This window comes from Chlamydotis macqueenii, chromosome 4, assembly GCF_036417535.1.
Source record: "Chlamydotis macqueenii isolate bChlMac1 chromosome 4, bChlMac1.mat, whole genome shotgun sequence".
Taxonomy (NCBI): domain Eukaryota; kingdom Metazoa; phylum Chordata; class Aves; order Otidiformes; family Otididae; genus Chlamydotis; species Chlamydotis macqueenii.
This window is the reverse complement of record NC_141559.1, coordinates 72,607,945-72,628,906: the sequence shown is the minus strand read 5'-3', so window position 1 is coordinate 72,628,906 and position 20,962 is coordinate 72,607,945. Positions and strand designations below refer to the sequence as shown.

The 20,962-nt window shown below is 40.9% G+C and overlaps 1 protein-coding gene across 1 annotated transcript in view; it reads right to left on the bottom strand.

Annotated features, from left to right (window-relative positions):
* The window catches only part of SORCS2 (sortilin related VPS10 domain containing receptor 2), a 576,005-nt gene that overhangs the window by 31,133 nt on the left and 523,910 nt on the right, over positions 1-20,962 (bottom strand). Inside the window, exons 15-19 of the mRNA XM_086747245.1 lie at positions 7,428-7,548; positions 6,026-6,159; positions 5,329-5,457; positions 3,744-3,915; positions 116-302 (exon numbers count right to left, since the gene is read on the bottom strand). Coding sequence (XP_086603371.1) covers positions 116-302; positions 3,744-3,915; positions 5,329-5,457; positions 6,026-6,159; positions 7,428-7,548 — 743 coding nt within the window. The remainder of the gene's footprint in view (positions 1-115; positions 303-3,743; positions 3,916-5,328; positions 5,458-6,025; positions 6,160-7,427; positions 7,549-20,962) is intronic.

Genomic DNA, 20,962 nt, shown 5'->3' with positions numbered 1-20,962 from the left:
TATTAAAAAAACCACATTTTTCCTAATTGAGACTAGTAATTTTCTTTGCTACTTCATAGTTGTCATAAGGTTTTTATGCAGCAGTAAGAGTAAGAAAAACAGAGAGCTGATTTACAGTTGACTTGGACGAACATCACAGCCTCATCGTGCCCAGCCACATTCTCAGCCTTCACCGAGACACGGTAAATCCCAGGATTCTCATAGCGGTGACGGATGGGTTCTCCAGTCATCGTAAGGTTCACATATATTGCCTTAAAACCATCTCCAAGATCCACCTGGTATTTGGTATTCAATATATCACCCTAAAAGGAAAATATATAAAAAATATTTTAAATGGCCAGAACTGAAATAGACAGGACACATTATTATAACCATTTCCTGAATCACAACAGCATTGCTAGCCCCAGCCAGATATTTTGTCTCAATTGCAATAGCTGCAGTAAAACTGCTACACTCCTGGCAAAGATTTTAGTGCAACAGATGCTGTGTGCATTAACAGAAGTAATACTAACTTTCCACAGTAAGGTACTACCTTGAAATCAGACACCTCAGACCACTAACCAAGTTGTACAATACAGAAATCATCTCTCTTGTCTTAATGCAGCTGGACATTAACTAACATAACGATGGAAGGCAGTTTCAAGTTCTGGAGTGATGCTCCTATGATTGCAAACAACTAAATATTGTTATTCTAGCCAACTACCACTAGCCTATGCAATTATAAAGTAAAATTAATTGGCTTAGATCATCTTGACAGCACCTTCTAATAACACTGTCTGAGTGTCAGCCATATAGGCTTGAAGATCCAAGCTGGGATCTTCACACAGAGTTGTACTGTATTATACAGAGCTAGCAACATGTCTAGAACTAACATGTAAGCTACCGTAAAATTAGAACCATAAAATTAATGAAATAGAGTATGGAGCTGAGTTTGGGAAAGGATTTAAAAGTCCAACGAACAATTCTGTAACATCAAGCACCTCACCTCATAACTCAATGTACTTTTGCGCATTCTTAAAGTGCTCCTTTAAACGACACTGTCTTCCTAAACTCAGGCCTAAAATACTGCAAGACTGATACTATTGTCAGAGGACAAACATATGCCCATCACTCAGGTTGTGCTGGTGTGGCTGCTCAGGAGAGAAGTCAGGCCTGTGCTACACGGACTGACCATGTGGATGGAGTCAAAGGAAAACTCATTTTTGCTGTAAGCAGCAACACTTTCTCAATACTACTGGCAGCACTGCCTTAGTGCACTGCGCTTCTTCCTCGGTTTTCAGCTATATGTTCCTGCCTGCTTGCCACAGCATACAGCCATCACAGTCATGCAATTAAAACAGGTTGCAGGGCCAGGCTTGGTAGAAAATCCTCTGTACTGTGAAACACAATGTTGGTTTTCATAGCCTCTAGGAAAGGAATGCATACCTCTATGTGCTAGTCAGGTGACATGAATGGCCATCAGAGCAGAGAAGGATTGACATCCATCAAAGCCTTAAAAAAAATAACTTAACTTCCCTAAAGCCACTCTCTGAAATAGCTTTGCATCAAAATCTGATTCCAAAAGGCAGCACTAATGTAAAATCAAAGGAGGCAGCAAAGTCTAGAACTTTCATTCCCTCACATTAGAAAGGGAAGGAAAACATATTAGTTTTTTCTCCTTCTATTATTTCGCAGTTTGGTTGATTTTCTTCCATGTTTTATGAGATAAAAGAGCATTGCTTATAACGTAAAAGAATATCCATATGAAGGAATCTGTGAAGTTATCAAATACCTAAACACCTTATTTCCACACACATAAAGGACCTTGAAAGCTTCCTCACTGTAAGTACTTTTTTTTCCAAATAACATCTTTCTTTTTACAACAGATGGGTAGAATTTAGCAGACGAGAAAATAAGTTATTAAAGTTTAAAGTAAAAGAGACATCTTCTTGACAGCAATGTGCCAGTAAGTGGAATCTCTTTAGATGACATTAGCTTGCAAACAGTTCTTGTTTGCTCTTTCTTATGCTAACAAGTATACAAGCATATTTTTTTTTCCAGGTGAGACATAAATCAGTGTTGAAAGCCAGTAGAAGCAAGCTTCTCTTCATGTTTCATTCTAATAGCTTCCCTAGAGTAACGACGAGAGTGCTGTCTTCAAAACACCAAGGCACTTCTGTTTCCCTCGTCAGGAAAGACAGAGAGCAGTGGACAGATAACAGAAGAGTCACATATGGAAAAGGCAGGCAAATTTAAAAGGAACTGTGACTTCCACTTCCATGCAAAATAGATGATTGTCGTGACATGATTTGTTCATACATTCAGCCAATAGAATCCAGGGAAAAAAAAAAAGATTATAATTACAAATTATTATTATTTCTAAGATCACTTGCAAACTGCCCCAAAGTCTGCCTTCTTTACTTACCGATGTCTGGAATTCCTGCAGTTAGTAACACGTGAACATAAACCAGTAAATTAATTTTGCTCAGCAGAGAAAGTGGTATGTACTGGTTTATCCTAGTAGAGTCGTTTCTTAAACTCAGTAATTGTTATGAATTCTCATTAGACTTTGCTGTATAGATTAAATTCTAAGCAATGCTCAAGACATTACAGTATAAATATTATTCTTAGCCATAGGGGGCAGCAAACTGCTACATTTCTTTTAAATCTGCCTTCCAGTTTGATGCACTGGGCAAAGACTTCATCAGAAAACTCAGCTCGGGATTCCCTTCAAGATCTCTGACTTCTGGAGATTTTTGAATAGTTTAAAATGTTTTACATATTGTCACACAGATTCATCAAAGCTTCAGAATCTGTATAGTAGGAAGAAGTCAAACAGTCAATCAAAATAATTAGAGTACAAATTGCAACCAAATGCTCTACTCTTACAGTGAACATTTCCAAACAAATTATAAAAAAAGAAGACAGCATCACTTGCCACACAACCGTTGGGGCACTGCAAGCATTGGGACCCTGAGCCTGTGAAGTGTTAAGCAGCTTGGTGTTCTGCATGTAACCTTCTTGATTCCATTACAGAAATCAATCCCAAGTGCCCGATTTATATTGCACAGATTTGCCAAAACGTGTGAACTTACTTCAAGCTCTTGAAAACCAGTGGGGTTAGCCAGGAAGTACAATACTCTGGTAACCTGAGCACAGCAGTTAGAGCCTAATACTAAAAAGTAAGCATTAGGAAACATACCCATGGCAATCAATTCATCCAAAAATTACTTGCTGCCTTTGATCAGGGCCTTAAGGCACTGTCTCTCTCAATAAACAGAAAAAAACCCCATCTTTAGCAACACAAGAAAGATACAATAAATGTTCTTATGCTGTGCTATTTGCTGATTGCTGTAAAATTTTGCCTAATTCCTTTCTCAAAGGCAGATTCTCAAATACACTTAAACCACAATATTAAACGTTCTCTGCATTTCTGTTATTTTCTGATACAGTAGTTAAAATTTTCAGTCCAAGAAGACTTTGGTAATTTAGTTCCTTTGATTTTTCCAAGAAGTCATTGCCTTTAAGGAATAATGGCTGACTACACTGCTGAGGATACAGCTCTCATTCTGTGGACAGAACTTGATATTGACTGAGCTTACTGGACGGTTTGATTCACTTGAAAGCAAAAGTTTCAATACTTAGAGAGTTATTTGTCTTTGTCTCAAGCACAAATTAATCTCATTCAGCAGCAAAGCAGGTAGGAGAGAAAGGGAACCTAAAAATAGTGAGGAACTTTTCATAAAGTTGATGTTTATTACTACCTGCTCTTGTCTGACAATGAAGGTGATGTCTTCTCCAGGCTTAACAGCCAGGCTTTCTTCTCTGATGCTGATCTGAAGTCCCTTGGGAGCAATCAATGGACACATATGCTGTGCTAAGTTCTGCTGCAGGTCTACACCACCTTCACACACATTAGAAACAACTTTCCTGTACCTGTAAGAACAGTAAGCAGCGAGCACAGTGAACTGGAGGTGAGCAGGAGAACGCCATCAGAGGCACCAAACACGAGTGTGATGGTAGCTAACAAATATTCCTTGGGTTCATGAACAGACAAGATTGCAGATGATCAAAACAAGTCATGATGCAAATACTTTGATGAGGGACATTGCCTTTACTGAATAAAACCTATTGAAGAAAGAGAGCGTGCAGAGCAACGAGGATTTCACTTGTATGCATTGGAAGAGCCTGCCTTTTCAAATTTAGAAACATGCCTGACCAGACCTCCAGGAGCTAGATAGCATGCCATCCTCTCTGACATACCCTTTCCTGGCATGCAATAGTCTTCAGTGCTCTAGAGGTCTTGGTTCAAATCCCAAAGATCAGGAAGAAATTAGACAAAGCAGCTTCTGCATTAACCTAGAACAAATTGCTTAACTGCTGCTCTCAAATCTACACATTTCTTAAAACATTTAAAGCATTTATTTAACATAGCAGTATAAAAGAGCAAAAAACCCAACACTTTTAAAGAACTAATAGTGAAATACTTGGATGTGTACAGTAATTATTTACAGATAAGTTTCACTCAGGTATGTTATTTTTAAACTTCCTTTAAAATCAGAGTCAGATTTCACTCTTCTGAATTCCTATTCTGTATATCGCAGCTGTCAGCCGCAACCCAAAAGGCATAATTTTCCTTGGTAAGGCAAATATACACAGAGACCACGATTCTATTGCCAGATTTGACATTTCATCATTTGGTTCTCATCTCCACAACTGGCAGAGATGATGTTATGATAAGCCAGAATAGATGCCAGCTGCAAGTTATTCTCAGCACAGATGTCAGACTACACTGGAGTGTGTATTCTATCTGGTATTGTTTACAGTTACTAAAGCTTTCCTTTGATTCTCAGTGTCCCATATGGTGAGGAAAAGAATCTATTCTCCACAGAACTCCTTAACCCCATGGAAGTGAGAGACTGGGGCATTCTGTGAGATGTTACCAGCTCCTCAGAGTAATGCATTTGATTCAAACTGAACATTGGTCTGAACCCAAGTAATGGGCTAAAAGAAAAGACTCTGAACAGACGTTCCAATCAGAAGTGCAACAATGGCTAAAAAATGGTACAAAAAAAACCCCTTAAAAATACTGGGAACAAGGCAGCTCTTCTCCTTTTAAATGGATTAGTTTTTGAACTGCTGTGAATACGTAAAGTAACATTTTTCTTTCATTAGTCTGTAGGAGGCTTCTACATACGCTCTAAGTCAGAGTCAGAACTTCTGTATTTCCCAGCTTTTACAGTTTGCCTTATTTACTTTTCCCTCAAATAATTTTTGCGGCCCTTGGTTGAAACATTCTCCTCCTCTCTGGAAGCCTCTTCAAGACAGTTAAACACAAAATCAGCTTACCCAGTGCTGCTGGTGTATGCCTGCCCCAGCACACAGTCTTCAGGAGGTGCTTCTGGGTTAAACCAGAAGTTAGCAAAGCATTTGCTAGATTCCGACTTCAGAGGTGCAGAGCGCTCAAACCCATAATCACTGAAAAACATCAACACTGGGTATGTTAATATCCACACTTAATTCAGCAGTCTAATTTGGGGTAGATGAGTCTACTATTTTAAGAGTAAAAAGATTTTTTTTTTTAGTATTATTCTACCAGTTGAACATACAAGTTGCTGTAGCCAGTTCTGTTCTAAGTATAACTTCAACGGGAGTTGGATACACCTGGGGGAAAAACTGGTTGTAATTACTTAGTCAGTTTTGCAAAATTAACTCTCTTGGTAGCTTAGATTTTTACAAGGTTTCCTTTGCCACTCAGATCAATACATTTCTTCTATTTATTTTTTTTTGCTTCATTTGCAAATAGAAAGGGTTTTCTTGCCTTATAAATCAATCCAATGGTCATTTTTCAAGTCTTGATCAATACAGAAAAACACCGAGATTTGTTCAGTCAGGTGAAACAAATACTGTTATTCAAATAACAGATTGCCTATTTGTTTATACACAGCTATGTGGAGAGAGGGGCAAAAGGAGGAAAATAAATCCAGCTCAAACTATAAGTAACTATTTACTAGGAATAAATCAAAAGGTCCGCAGACAGACTCACCATAAGAAATCAGAGTTCACACATTCACAAGCTTTTGATGTGAGAGCTGATGTGAAACTTCTCCCTTTAATGCACCACGATGAAATCTTCCTCTTCCGAAAGCTCCTCTGCTGGCCCATGATGCAACGATCACCCTGAACATCAAAGCACTGGACTTATTGCACACTGTAACCTACACCACACAGATGTAATCTGATGTTGTCATGAGAAAGGATCGTCTTGCTGCCAAGACTCTCTCATATTCAAATGTATAGGTATACAAAGCTCTCATAGCCAACACTGTCCACCAACAGGCCATTACAGAGTTGTGACATATACTATATTTTAAGGTACAAATTCAAAGACATATATGAAAATTTCAAGTGCAATTTAACCTATGTTTCATGTGTGCACAATGTAGGCACAACCCTACAATCAGCCATTTAAAAATTCAGTGTGGATGCAGATGGCTGGCATCTATTCTATTTAAATCATCATGTCTCATGTTGGCAGTCAACAGGACACGGGCAGAAATAAAACTACCTGAACACACTCCACTGGTAAGTGGGCAGCTGCAAGTACTCTGTCAGTTGTTTTAGTAGCTTCTAATTTCTGAAAGACATTTCAATGCCAATATCTCGATATACTGTTACTCTTTAGGCTCAGATCTGCATAATATTCTTTGTAAATACACACCATTCCCAAATAAGAAGTGTAAGATTAGGCAGGAGAACTAGCAACTGAGAGCTGGAATAACACAGAGTAGCATGCAAAAAAACTCCAACTCTGCAGAGAGTGAGAAAACAAATGTACTGGAAGAAGCACAAGCATAATAATCAGAATTATTATGAATAAATACGACATATTCCATTTAATAAAAAAAAAAACCCTCACATTGGTCTCTTTAATCAATATGTTGTATAGAGAATGTAGCTTCCCAAAACTGGATTTGGCCAGAGCACCAGGATTAGCACAGCCAAAATGGTATTGCCCAAAACAACTGGACTCCATTACATAATAGTCCACTGAGATCCTAAATTACTTCTGGAATAGGCTTTACTTATGGCAATTTATATATGAGTATAGTATGTGGTCAGGAAGTTGGCAGAACATATGGCTGCACATTGAAATTGCTTCAATCAATTTTGTACACTTTAGTTCACGGTATATGCTTCATAATCCAGTAGGACCACCTATTATTATGGCAGACCACCAGATATACTTCTGCCTTTCCCAGGGCACTGATCACACAACCAAAGGGAACACAAAATCCTCCTCCACTTTAAACTATTGTAAAATCAGCAAATACCAGCATAAGGAGGTCAAAGCTAGGGATGTAGCATCCAAATTCTACTTGAAAACATTTTCCTAGCACATAGTCCTACACGAATCCGGAAGCTATGTAACATAAGACCATGAATACCTGTAGATTTGTGAGCTCCCAAGATTCATAGTCATCATCAGTGCACTCCCTGGGGAAGGATGGTCTGAAGTCCACCTTCACCAGTTCCCAGTCAGAACGGTAGCTAATATGTCCAAAGACTCTGAACAAAAAGATCAGAAGTGAAATCTTACTGGAAAGAAATACCATACATTTGAGATTCCAGTTTTCAGTTCTCTCTTTTCCTTTGGTCATGGTTCTCTACTAAAAGTTCCCTGGTTAATTTTCCTTCCACTTTTATTCTTCTTCATATACAACATCTCTAGTTAGAAAGCATTTGCCACCTGTTTATGAAACTTTACAATGAAAAAACATTAGAGATTTCTTCTTTTTTTTTTTTCCCCCCAGCAAACTATCCAGAAATTTAATTGGAACTAAACTATCTTTTTTAATTTGGAATCCAACATTTTTGTCTATTATCTTGTTATACGAAAAATATAGAGCTCTCAGATTTTAACAGGGAGCTCAGATCAGGGAGCAGAACCCAGGATCATGAGATTCACTTTCCAGCTCTGTCACTCATTCCTTATGATTACAGTGCAACTTCTTAAGTTGTTTTTGTTGAGTTGTTTTCTTTTATCTTCTACAGATTTCAGATGGCAATTTGCTATTGTTTAAACTCACAGCAGTATCGAAATTGTATTCAACTCTAAGGAATACACTGCATCTACACATTGTGCTGAAGAACTATGAGTCTCCTTTTCACTTCAGATAATCCAATGTATAACAAAAAACAGCCACAAACTGTAAATGTCATTTATGGGGGGGAAAAAAAAAAAAAGACAAAAGTAAATCTCATTGCTTTAAAAAACAAACTGCACTTTCAAAGCAGCCAACATTTTCAAAGTCAGAATATTTATTTCCAAAACAAAATGGGTAAGAATGACATCCAACAACAAATTAGAAAGGATAAAGACTCTATTTGGGCAAAAGTCAAATGTATTTGTGGTTTGTGTCAGGCTTATATGCCGTACTTGCCAAAGAATTTAAGGTTGATTCTGAAGCCAACAATTTATGTGCAGTTCATATTGTACGGAGCTCATATGCCAAGGTTTAGTAGCATTCTTCAAATTAATTCATTCCTTTTCTTTTGCACTCAGTTTTGTCCAAATCCAGACACAGCAGGAATGGTAGAGTTTTGCTAAAAGCATTCTGCTGTGCACAGTCATTTCTCTTGTCCTGAACACCAGGTTCAAAGTGCAAGTAGGGTAGACCAGAAGTGAGGAAATGGTGGATTCTCTGCAGCAGAGGTAACATCATCACACTAAGCCTCCTCCCTGGTAGATGGACACAGAGCTCTGAAGTCTACCAAAGAGGCTGAAAAATAGTTGCAGAGACTAGAGATGTACAGTGATTTTCTCCCTTCCTTTTTGGTGTATTTGTAGAAACAATACACAAAAACTAAAAAATGTGGCTCGGTTCACTGGCTGTATGTGCACATAGGTGTGTGGTCCCACTTCTCTCATCGAGACTTTGAGATTCGGTTCCTTTTTCTGGTTCAGCTGGATCCTGAGATTTGCTGTCACCATATAATCTTATTCACTTGTAGTTACATACTCATACTCTAAGTGACTGCTTAGGTGGTCTCATGCTTTTTCCACAATGTCTGCTTCAGTGTGACTGGATTTGCTGACAGCCATGTAGTGTCTTTTGCATGCTAAATATCTGTAACTTTTTTTTTTTTTTTAGTATTTTTTTTTCTCCCTACAAGGTACTAACATAAGCCAGACTTCACCACGTGCATCTACCTACCTCAGCGAGCGTTTCTTTAAACATCACAAAACATTACAAATTGGTTATATTTCTTTTATTAACTCCTTTATCAACAAATATGTTGAAATGTATGGAGCCAAGTCCTGTCAAAGCTTCTCTCTTGACTCAAGAAAAGTATTTTCTGTGGAACAAATAAAATTTTCTTCATTCATGTTAGCTATCTCAGGCAGATTAGTCAGGAAAAGAGAAGAAAGGAGATGGTTGTTTGAGTTCAATGCAGAACAGAATAATGATATTTTTCTGAAAGTATTAAAAAAAAAATCTCTGAATTATAATAATCTTTGAGACCTCACAGAGGATGAGGGTGATTCCAGATTACTATGGAAGTGGAAAGATTTTGCCTATATATACATACACATACATATGTGTGTGTATATAACCACGGATATAAACCAACAGAACACAGCGCAGAGTTACAGAATTGATTTTGATATCCACAAAGACACCAAACAAATTATTAAGCTATGCACTTGTAAGCACCTTGGAGATAATTAAAAGGATGACAAACACCACCACGGCTTTGTCAAAGTGAAATCACGTCAAGCTACTGTAATTTCCTTCCTTTACAGGGTAACTGGCTTAGGGGAAAAAGGAAAGGAGAACATGTAGCATATTCTGACCTTTGTTAAAACTGTTACGCAGTTCTAGCTGACACTGTCTCAACTGAAAAAGGAAAACACCAGTGCAGGTAAAATTGTCACGAGGAATGGGAGCACATGTCCACTTGGAAAAATAAATTTTTTAAAAGTAGTTATCAAACAGGAAAATATTTTGAGATATGTATCACAAAGATATGACGGGTCCACAGTCAATATTTTCATTAACATCTGTGTGGTCAAATAACGAACACACACAAAATTTTGCAGATAACACTGAAGGAAGGGAGTAGGCACTGACTGGTTGAAGCAATGGTCAGAAATCAACATGACAAAATACTCCAAGACCAAATGCAAAAAGTACTCCTAGGAAAAACACAACACCAAAGGTGCAAAACCAAAATGGAGAATAACTTTCAAACACCAAAGAAAAGGCTTGTGGAATTCTGGGGAACTAAAGTAAGTATGCAATATTGCTGCAAAAGAAGAAAGACTAATTCTAGGTTGTATTCAGAACTGTAAAACAGAAGACATGGATGCAATTATTTTTATAAACTTGGCACTGGTTGAGCCTCTGAAAGAATATGGTGTCTAATTTTGGATGTGACATGCATATTTACACACTCACTAAAAGTGAATTTGAAGAGGGGCAAGGATGACTCAAGCTGCTTAGAAAATATAACCAATGAAGGAAGATTGAAAGAATTGGGTTTTTCTCTGGAAAAGTTAAACTGAAAAGTACAACAAAACATCTTCAGAGTCTTGTTTCAGACTGAAGTGTTATCTTCAAAGAAAACTGGAGATGGGGTAAAAAGGAGGAAAGATAAAGATCAATAAACTTAAAAGTTAGAGCTACACAATTCTCTAAGTCTTTCTCCTCCACACTGGCAAGACCACACTTGGAATACTGTGTCCAGTTTTGGGCTCCTGAGTACAAGAGATAGGGACATACTGAAAAGAGTCCAACCAAGCACATGAATATGATGAAGGGACTGGAACATCTCTTCCTGTGAGGAGAGACTGAGTGAGCTGGGACTTTTCAGCCTGGAGAACAGGAGGCTCACGGGGATCTTATCAATGACTATAAATACCTGAAGGGAGGGTGCACAGAGGATGAAGCCAGGCTCTTTCAGTAGCGCCCAGCGACAGGACCAGCGGCAGTGGGCCTGAAACACAGGAGGTTCCCTCTGAACATCAGGAAACACTTTTTTTTTTTTACTGTGAGGGTGATTGAGCACTGCTACAAGTTGCCCAAGGAGGTTGTGGAGTCTCCATTCTTGGAGAATTCAAAAGCCATCTGAACATGGTCCTGGGTGACTGGTGTGAGCAGGTGGAGTTGGATCAGATGACCTCCAGAGGCCCCTACCAACCTCAACCACTTTACGATTCTGTAATGGTGGTGATACAAGCTATTGAGGCTGTTTATTCTCCCTCACCGGAGAATTAGCAAAACATAACGGTTAGAGCTAGAGATTAGATAAACTTTTGAGATACTGTCCAGTCCTGCACCCTATAATTATACAAAAATCACAGAAATTATGCAAGTTCAACTAGAATAATACAAAAGCTATGTACAAACCTGTTGTAGTTCAGCCCCAATTGGGACCAGACTACGCAGTCTCTCTCTCACTCCTTCCACCCTCCGAGAGAATAGGGAGAGATAATATAAGAAAAACGGCTCGAGGTTTGAGATAAGGACAGGGAGAAAATCCTTAAAGTTATCGTTATGGGCAAAACAGACTCGACTTGGGGAAAACTATTCATTTATTACTAAAACTAGCAGGATAATGAGACAGAGAACAAGATAACCTCCCTCCACCCCTCCCTCTTCCCAGGTGTATACAACAAAGACACTGCTTCAGTGGACAAACTATAAGCTTCTCCTCTGGATTTTTAGCAAAAGACTTTTTCCCTGTTAGTCCAGCCTCTTGCAAACAAACAAACAAAAAAACAATCAAACAAAAACAACAACCCCCCCCCCCAAAAAAAAACCCAACAAAACAAAAACAAACCCCAAAAACTAATTTCCATTATGGAAACCAGGACTGAAAGCCATGTTCTGACAGAGCACAGTAACTGCATCACTGATTCCACCATTCTCTGGCTTCAGAGTCACAAACCCCACGAAAAATGCAGCCATATAGCTTTGTAATTCCTGAGGCAAATTTCCCAGGGAATCCAGCACCTTACATGCACCCAGCTTAGCAAACTGTTTGAAAACATGGCCTTGTGATTATTAATGCTGTTGCTGCAATAACACTTGTTGCCTTATTGAGGACAGGGGTTTTTGTAGACCCATCAGAAGAGCCAATTTAAAGGCATTGCCTTTAAAAATACATTTAAAGTATTTTTCCAAAGTAAGGAAGAAAGGCACTTTTTAAGTAGGATTCAATGGATTAGACAAAAATATGAGCTACAATAAAGCAATACCTAACAGTAATCATAATCTAATTGCTCAGGTGCAAAATATCTATGTCCAACAAAATGATATGAATGGAAAAAACTGGAACAGTGCAGCAAGTGTAACTGATTATTAGAAACTAAGTATCAAGATGATAGTAATTCATAAGCTACTAAAGCCTTCTTCTTGATTAATTATATTTCATTAGAAAGCCATCAAATAAATTCTGTTGAAACTCTGAAAGATTATGCTGTGCTAAATAATTTTTGAAAGAAATTCCAATTACTTTGGAAATTCATTTACTTTTATTTGCAAGAATTTGGGATCCATAATTTTGACTTCAGTGTTTCAGTTGCCATAACAACTTTGTACATTTGTTCCTAGTTCATTTATGAGCACATAATTTTTTAATTTGATTGCATCATTTGATAGTTAAGACAATTTAATGCAATTTTTAAGCTAACTCATTTAAACTATTTGCTAGAGGACTGCTGGTTATTTCTGTTCCTGACAAAGCTCATAATCAGGGGAAGCTAATTTAACAAAAATTATATGCGATGATAATCTCTTATAGTAAATTCATGTTTCTATTCAATAGATATGAGCATCTATTCAATAGATGTTCTTAGTTCAGATGCACAGTAACAGCTGTGTCACCTGCTGTCTGTCACATACAAACCACCTGACTGTAGCTACGATGGTGCTAAAGCTGCAGACTCCAGAAGACTTACTGGGTAAACACTCAGCCTCCATGGCTTCATTCAAGAGAAATGACCCTGCTTTTGAAAATACACTGCTCATCTCAGATGTCACAGACAACTTTTTATAACCACTACCCTTGACTTCCTCTTTAGCTTTTCTGCTTTGTTATTTAAGATTTTGTTCATAGGGTTTCACAGCACCAAAACATTCTTTGTCAGAGCAGACAGATTTTAGCTATAGCGTCCCGTATCATGGATCTAATGCTACATAAGTTAAGACATGCTTTGGGAAACTTTTTGTGATATTATTGTGGTTTACCTCTGAGCTATTAGCCATATTGTCTCCGGACAGAAAAATGGCTTTGAGCAGCCTGACGTCTGATACACCCACCAGATATTCAGAGAGCAGCATAGCTGAACCTGCAACAGTTTTCCTTTGCTGCTGAATATCCAAGAACACTTAAAGACCTCAGAGCGGTGGAACTGATCCCGTTGTACTACCCCACACCAAGGTCACGAAGACAGTACACATGGAATTTATTCAGATGTTTAACATAGCAACTTATATTGTTCAAGTTTTGCAGTCATACTGAAGACTAGTGATGACAACTGCATGATGCATAGCTACTTTTGTTTGAAATCAAATGCCTCTTTCATTTTAGACATGTTGCTTTAATCTCTCAAGTGCTGGATTGGCTTTTGCTCTCTTCTATATGACTTTGTCATCGACCAGGATTTTTGAAACAGCATGCTGTCAAGGTAGTAGAATTTTCGTGTACAGTCCTGTACTGTCCTGCTGACACACTCTGCTAGCTTGGCATGCCAGCCGTGGGTGGAACAGGAACCTCCAAATGTATAAAACTATCAACAGTAAAACGTATGGTTTGAATAAATGTCAATTGAGGACCCCACATACAGGTGATGTAGGCATTCTCCATGGCTCTATCCAGGATAAAACGTCTAAATTCTTCTGGGCAGCACGTAAGCAAAGACTTCCAAGCACATGGAAAAAGGCAGAACCTAAAATTCTTTGTGAATCTAAACCTCAATATCCAACAGTGAGTATGTGACCAAGCTGGGAAAGGCAACCAGACTCTCAGAGATGCAAGCTAATTAGTTTAACCACTCTGAGTTTGTCTCTTGGAAAGTATTCTTTTAAATAGAAGCAGTCACAGAGCTACGCTGAGAAGTGGCATCTAGATCTTGTTCCCCATATAAGACTTCCTTTCCTGTAGTAAATCATATTAGTAGTAAACATGATTGTCCGGGAACTTACTGTACTGTTAAAACATTTTTTTTTAACTGTCACATCTCCCTGATTATTTTTATAACACAACTGCAATTTCAGATTGAATACTTGATCCACCTTACAGTCCACTAGGTATCAGAGGCCATTTACATTAAAGCAGCAGCAACTTTCTCAGTTATCTTTTACATAAAAGAAGTAGTGAGTTACAAGTTTCTTGTCAATTTTTGACGAGCTCAAAGAGCCGAGTTCTTTGCTTCACTTAGACCTTTACTAGAAATGATGACAATATAACTGAAAAAGCAAACAAATGTGACCATCTTGTTTTTGTTTTGCCTGTTGTAGTTCATATTATTACAGTCCCTTTGAACATAGAGCAAGACACATGCCCTCCCCATGCCAAAGTCTGTAAAGAAATTACCGAGTTCAGGGAGTAAAGCGATGAGGTCATGACATGGAAGGATACACTTTATCTCCAGTGTAACCATTGCCAATAGGCAGTGTTCTCCCTAATTCACAGAAGCTGTAACATTATTAATGAAAGATTTTCAAGGGAATATGGGTTGGAAGAGTGAGTTAGTTGTGACTATGTCCTACAGTGCTATTTAAAGCCTACCATTTTGAAAAATAAAATGACAGATGAATCTTTATAGACATGCTTTTCTTCTAACAATTGTGTTTGCTTCCTTTACACCACTGTAATATCAACAAAAACTAGATAAGTCAAAGTGTTCCTACTAGTAAAATAGATGAAAGTAATGAAAGATTCAAGCTGCAGTCTGTTATAAAGAAAGATTATAATTCCACATATTTTTCTAATTCCCCAAAAGAATGTAACAGAGGTCACATTTTCAGCAGCCTTCCTAAAACACAACTACAGAAATGATTAATGCGTCCATGTGCAAAAGCAGACACCTGCCTACTTAAAGCAACTGCACATAAACACTGCTTGTGTACAAAACAGATCATGTGCAGATATGCTAAGACACTTATGATTTCAGTGCCTTAAATTACAAACACATGCATATACTTAATGCACTAAGGAGAAGAGCAGTTTTTCTTTTTTTGGGTGGTGGTTTGTTGGGTTTTTTTTTTCGGTTTGGCTGCCAAAGTGAAAAATGAGAGGAGGAAACAATTTAGTTGAAATTGGACCAAAAATATGTTTTTTCATTTTTTCCTGTCCTAAAAAATAATAATTGTCAATCATTCTTTTATGCCAAAACATCTTGGTTTCAGCTCTTTTGGGGAAAAGAACGGAAATTAATGCTTAGGTTCTGAGAAGTGCTAGGGAGGAGCAGGATGAGTGTGTTCCCATTTTATCCAGAAACTCAGTGGCTCCATGATGTTTGTGAATTGCCTCCAACATTTTTTCCCCATCTATTTGGTAAATTCTTGTCCAAGAACAACCTTTTAACATGTAAGCTGTTTGGAAAAAAATACAGATTTAGTGCCTAGCCTGATGCTTTACGTAGAAGTAAATACAAGTTGGACAGTGAACAAAATGGATTAATTTAAGGAGAAATCTATGACATTATAAAGGATAGCTTTGCAACATTCCGCTCTCTGCTGTCATCTTAAAGATCAAATTAATCTAGGATACTTACAAAATTTTATAATTAATTGTTTAGATAGTTTTTGGGTCTACTCACATAGTTAAAAATCAGATCTCTTTTGCCACAGGTAGGAAATTCTTCATTCAGACTTCACCTAGCAAAGTCAGAGTAAATAGCCTATGACCTAAATCGCAGCTCCTTCATTCTGAGAGTAAAATGCAGCAAAATGGAGTTCAAGGCCTCATCAAAACTTAAGTAAAATATTTGAACAATTTTATTGTTGGTCAAAGTTTCCAATGTCTACCTCATCATCACCATTTATTAGAACTAGACACTAAAATGGAACTGTCTCTGAAAGAGAAGTTGGAGCATCACAGTTCTGGGCAGTCACTCAGTGACAGAGGCTCAAAATGACACACAGACTCCATCTGAATAAGAAAGTCATGTGCCACCCTCTCCTTTTCCTCTCCTGTTCTCTTCCTTTAAAATAGGGACAAGGTGATAAAAGATTCTTACAGGAAAGGATTCCTAAACTTTCCATTCCTCTTTTTCAAATATATTCCTGGTCTGCCCTCAAAATGTACTAAATATGGGCTTTAGGAAGACACTGAAAGCATCACATTCCCATGCTTCTGAATATGTTACGAAAACATTATGGAAAGAAAAGAAAAAACAAAGCTTTAAACACTGAACTTCTTTGAGCAGTAAGATACTCAAAGACAACAGGAAAGGTAGTGTGCTGCCATGCGTGGGTGTCCTGGTTCTGGCCAGGATAGAGTTAATATTTACCTGAGCTGGGTGAAGAACTGAAGCTGGTAGCCCCTATGGCTGGGATAGTTAACTAATTAGCTAACAGCTGGGGTTAATTTACCCAAATTAGCCAAAGGGCTATTCCATCCCATCTGACATCATGCTCAGTATATAAGTGAGGAGGGTGCTGAAGGGAGGCCCCCTGCTACTTGGAAGAGACTGGATGTGGAGATCTGTTGTGAGCTATTGTACTGTATTTGTGTTCCATCACTGTCTTGTTTTCTTCTGTCATTACTGTTAAATTTACTTTTTGTTCAATCTCAACCCGCGTGTTTGGTTTTTTTTTTCTGGTTTTCTTTTGTTTGTCAAATCTCCTCCTATTCTCTCGGAGAGTGGGGGGAGTGAGAGAGAGACTGCGTAGTCTGGTCCCTGTTGGGACAACAATAAGCCCCACAAACTACACATAATGTTGACTGTTATTGATGTTGTGAAAGGTGAAGTTGACATTTCTAGCAAAATCAACAATCCAGATCCTTCTCTGTAGTATCTGACACCAATATCCACCTTGTTTTGATAAAGTTTAAACTAGACTATTTTCTTGCTTCCATTATCATCTACGAACCAAACAGGAACACAACAATGGACTTTCAAGACAGCAAAACACACTGTCGTAGCTACTTTAGCCCTGCTCAGGACCAAGCTACACAGTCTCTCACTCACTCCCTCAACCTTCGAGGGAATCAGGGAAAGAAAATATAACAAAAAGGCTTGAGATTTGAGATAAGGACAGGGAGAGATCACTCAAGTTACTGTTAAGGGCAAAACATACTCAACTTAGGGAAAAATATTTTAATTTATTATTAATAAAACCAAAGCAGGATAATGAGAGAGAACAAAGATAACTTCCCCCCTTCCTTGCTCTTCCCAAGCTCAAATTAATTTCAGATTATCTCTACCTCCTTCCCCCCCACTGAGCGACACAGGGAATGAGGGTTATGGAGAGTTCATCACATGTCATTTTTCACTGCTCCTTCCCCCTCGGGGGAAGAACTCCTCACATTTCTCCCCTGCTCCAGTGTGAGGTCCCTCCCATGGGTTACAGTCCTTCATGAAACTGCCCCAGTGTGGGTAATTTTCCACAGGGTGCAGTCCCTCCGGAATTGGCTGCCCCAGTGCGGGCCCTCCACAGTCATAGCCTCCTTCAGGCATCCACCTGCCCCAGGTGTGGGGTCCTCCCCGGGCTGCAGGTGGATCTTTGCTCCTCTGTGGGCCTCCATGGGCTGCAGGGGGACAACCTGCTCCACCATGGTCATCATCACAGGCTGCAGGGGAATCTTGGCCAGGAGCTGCATTACTGCTCGCCCTCCTTCTTCACTGACCTTGGCATCTGCAGCCATTCCTCTCACAAAAAATTCTTCACAATGGGCTCAGGCAGATGCCTCTCGGATTCTCTTCACATCTACTCTCCACTTCTTGCAGCTGGGCTGGGTCAAGTCGGGCCCAGTCAGCTGCTCGGCTAGAGGCCAGAGGGCGAGGGCCACAAGGCCAACAAGGCTCATGTCTCCCCCTCTCTGCCCAAGCTTCTGCTTCTTCGGAGAAGAAGCTTCCCCCGAACCCCGAGGTGACCCTGCAGAACCGCTTTGCCGCTCTGCAGACTGAAGAAGTAAGACCTAGCACCTCGGGAGCCATGCAAGGGAGCCTGACTGGCTCGCGTGATAACTAGTGCTACCAAGAAAAAGAGACGTGTGGTAGTAGTGGGTGACTCCCTCCTGAGAAGTACGGAGGCACCCATCTGCCACCCCAATGCGCTCTCTCAGGAGGTATGCTGTCTCCCGGGGGCTCGTATCACGGATGTCGCCAAGAGAATACCTGGCCTCATACGGCCCACAGACTATTATCCTCTACTGGTGTTTCATGTGGGGGCCAGCAACACAGCCAGTAGCAGCCTGAGGAACATCAAAGGGGATTTCAGGGCCCTGGGTACAACAGTAAAAGACTCTGAGGCGCAGGTGGTATTCTCGTCAATCCTCCCGGTCGACGGGCAGGGACCTGAAAGGGCCAGACGTATCTGGCAGATCAACTCGCGGCACAGGGAGTGGTGTTACAGCCAGGGCTTTGGGTACCTAGACCACGGGGCGTGCTTTGAGAAGCCCGGGCTACTAGGGGTGGATGGCGTCCACCTAACTGAGAAGGGGAAGAGTGTGCTTGGACAAAGGCTTGCCTGACTCATCCGGAGGGTTTTAAACTAGCGTTGCTGGGGGAGCGGGAGCACAGTTCAGCCCACTGCTGTCAGCATGGTGCCAGTGCCAGCAGCGAGGGTCCAGAAGCTGAGAAAGGATTGCAGGTAAGCGCAAATGAACTTAAACTGCAGTCCAAAAGAACACCTGTCACTCCAGCCAGCAAGTCAGCTTTGTCTGGGGCCCAACTGAAGTGTCTCTACACCAATGCATGCAGCATGGAAATAAACAGGAAGAGCTGGAGATGCATGCACACGATCAGGGCTACGACCTCATTGGCATCACGGAGACATGGTGGGACGACTAATACAACTGGAGCATCAACATGGAGGGGTATAGGCTTTTTAGAAAGGACAGGAAGGGGAGATGAGAAGGGGGTGTCACTCTCTACATCAGCAACCAGCTGGAGTGTGTGGAGCTCCACCTGGGGATGGAGGAGGAGCTGACAGAGAGCTTATGGGTCAAGATTAGAGGATGGGGATGGACAGGGGACGTTACAGTGGGGGTCTGTTACAGGCTGTTACAGGACAGAGCAGATGAGGTGCTCTATAGCCAGATAGGAGAAGCCTCATGGTCACAAGCCCTGGTCCTCATGGGGGACTTCAACCACCCTGACATCTGTTGGAGAGACAACATGGCAGGGCACAGGCAGTCCAGGAGGTTCCTGGAATGCGTGGACGATAACTTCCTCCTGCAGGCGATAGAGGAGCCGACAAGGAGGGGTGCCATGCTCGACCTTGTCCTCACCAACAGGGAGGGACTGGTGGGGGATGTGAAAATGAAGGACAGCCTTGGCTGCAACGACCACGACATGGTGGAGTTCAAGATCCACAGGGCAGTGAGGAAAGTACACGGCAAGCTCTTAGCCCTAGACTTCAGGAAGGTGGTCCTCTTCAGGGACCTGATGGGCAAAGTGCCATGGGAGGCGGCCCTGGAGGGAAGAGGGGCCCAGGAAAGTTGGTCCACTTTCGAGGAGCACCTCCTCCAAGCTCAGCAGAGATGCATCCCGATGAAGAACAAGTCGGGCAAAAAGGCCAGGAGTCTTGTGTGGATGAGCAAGGAGCTCCTGGACCAACTGAAAGTAAAGAAGGAAGCCTATAGAGGGTGGAAGTGGAGACAGGTAGCCTGGGAGGACTACAAAAAGGCAGTGCGAGTGGCCAGGGATCAGGTGAGGAAGGCTAGAGCCCTGACAGAATTTAATCTGGCCAGGGATATAAAAAGCAACAAGAAAAGCTTCTATAGGTATGCGGGGGACAAAAGAAAGTCCAAGGAGAATGTAGGCCCTCTTCGGAAGGAAACCAGTGTCCTGGTTACCCGGGACATGGAGAAGGCTGAGGTTCTCAATGACTTTTTTTGCCTCAGTCTTCACCAATAAGGGTTCTCGTCTCACCACCCAAGTGGTAGAAGGCACAAGCAGGGACTGTGAGGATGAAGAACCGCCCACTGTACTCAAAGAGCAGGTTCGGGAATATCTGAGGAACTTGAAGGCGTAAAAGTCCATGGAACCTGATGAGATCCATCCGTGGGTCGTGAGGGAACTGGCGCATGAAGTTGCCAAGCCACTGGCTATCGTATTTGAGAAGTCGTGGCAGTCTGGTGAGGTCCCCGATGACTAGAAAAGAGGGAACATAACCCCCATTTTTAAAAAGGGGAACAAGAAGGACCCAGGCAACTACAGGCTGGTCAGCCTCACCTCTGTGCCTGGCAAGGTCATGGAGCAGATTCTCCTGGAAACCATGCTAAGGCACATGGAGAGCAAGGAGGTGGTTGGTGACAGCCAACATGGCTTCACCAAGGGCAGATCGTGCCTGACCAATTTGGTGGCCTTCTATGACGGGGTGATGGCATCAGTGGACAAGGGACGAGCAACGGATATCATCTACCTGGACTTGTGCAAAGCTTTTGACACTGTCCCACATGACATCCTTTTCTCTAAACTAGAGAGACATGGGTTTGATGAACGTACCACTCGGTGGATAAGGAGTTGGCTGGATGGCCGCGCTCAGCGAGTGGTGGTCAACGGCTCAATGTCCATGTTGAGACCGGTCATGAGTGGCATCCCTCAGGGGTCCATGTTGGGCCTGGCCCTGTTCAACATCTTTGTCAGTGACATGGACAGTGGGATAGAGTGCACCCTCAGCAAGTTCACCAATGACACCAAGCTGCGTGGTGCCGTCGACACGCTGGAAGGGAGGGATGCCATCCAAAGGGACCTTGACAGGCTGGAGAGATGGGCCCACATAAACCTCATGAAGTTCAA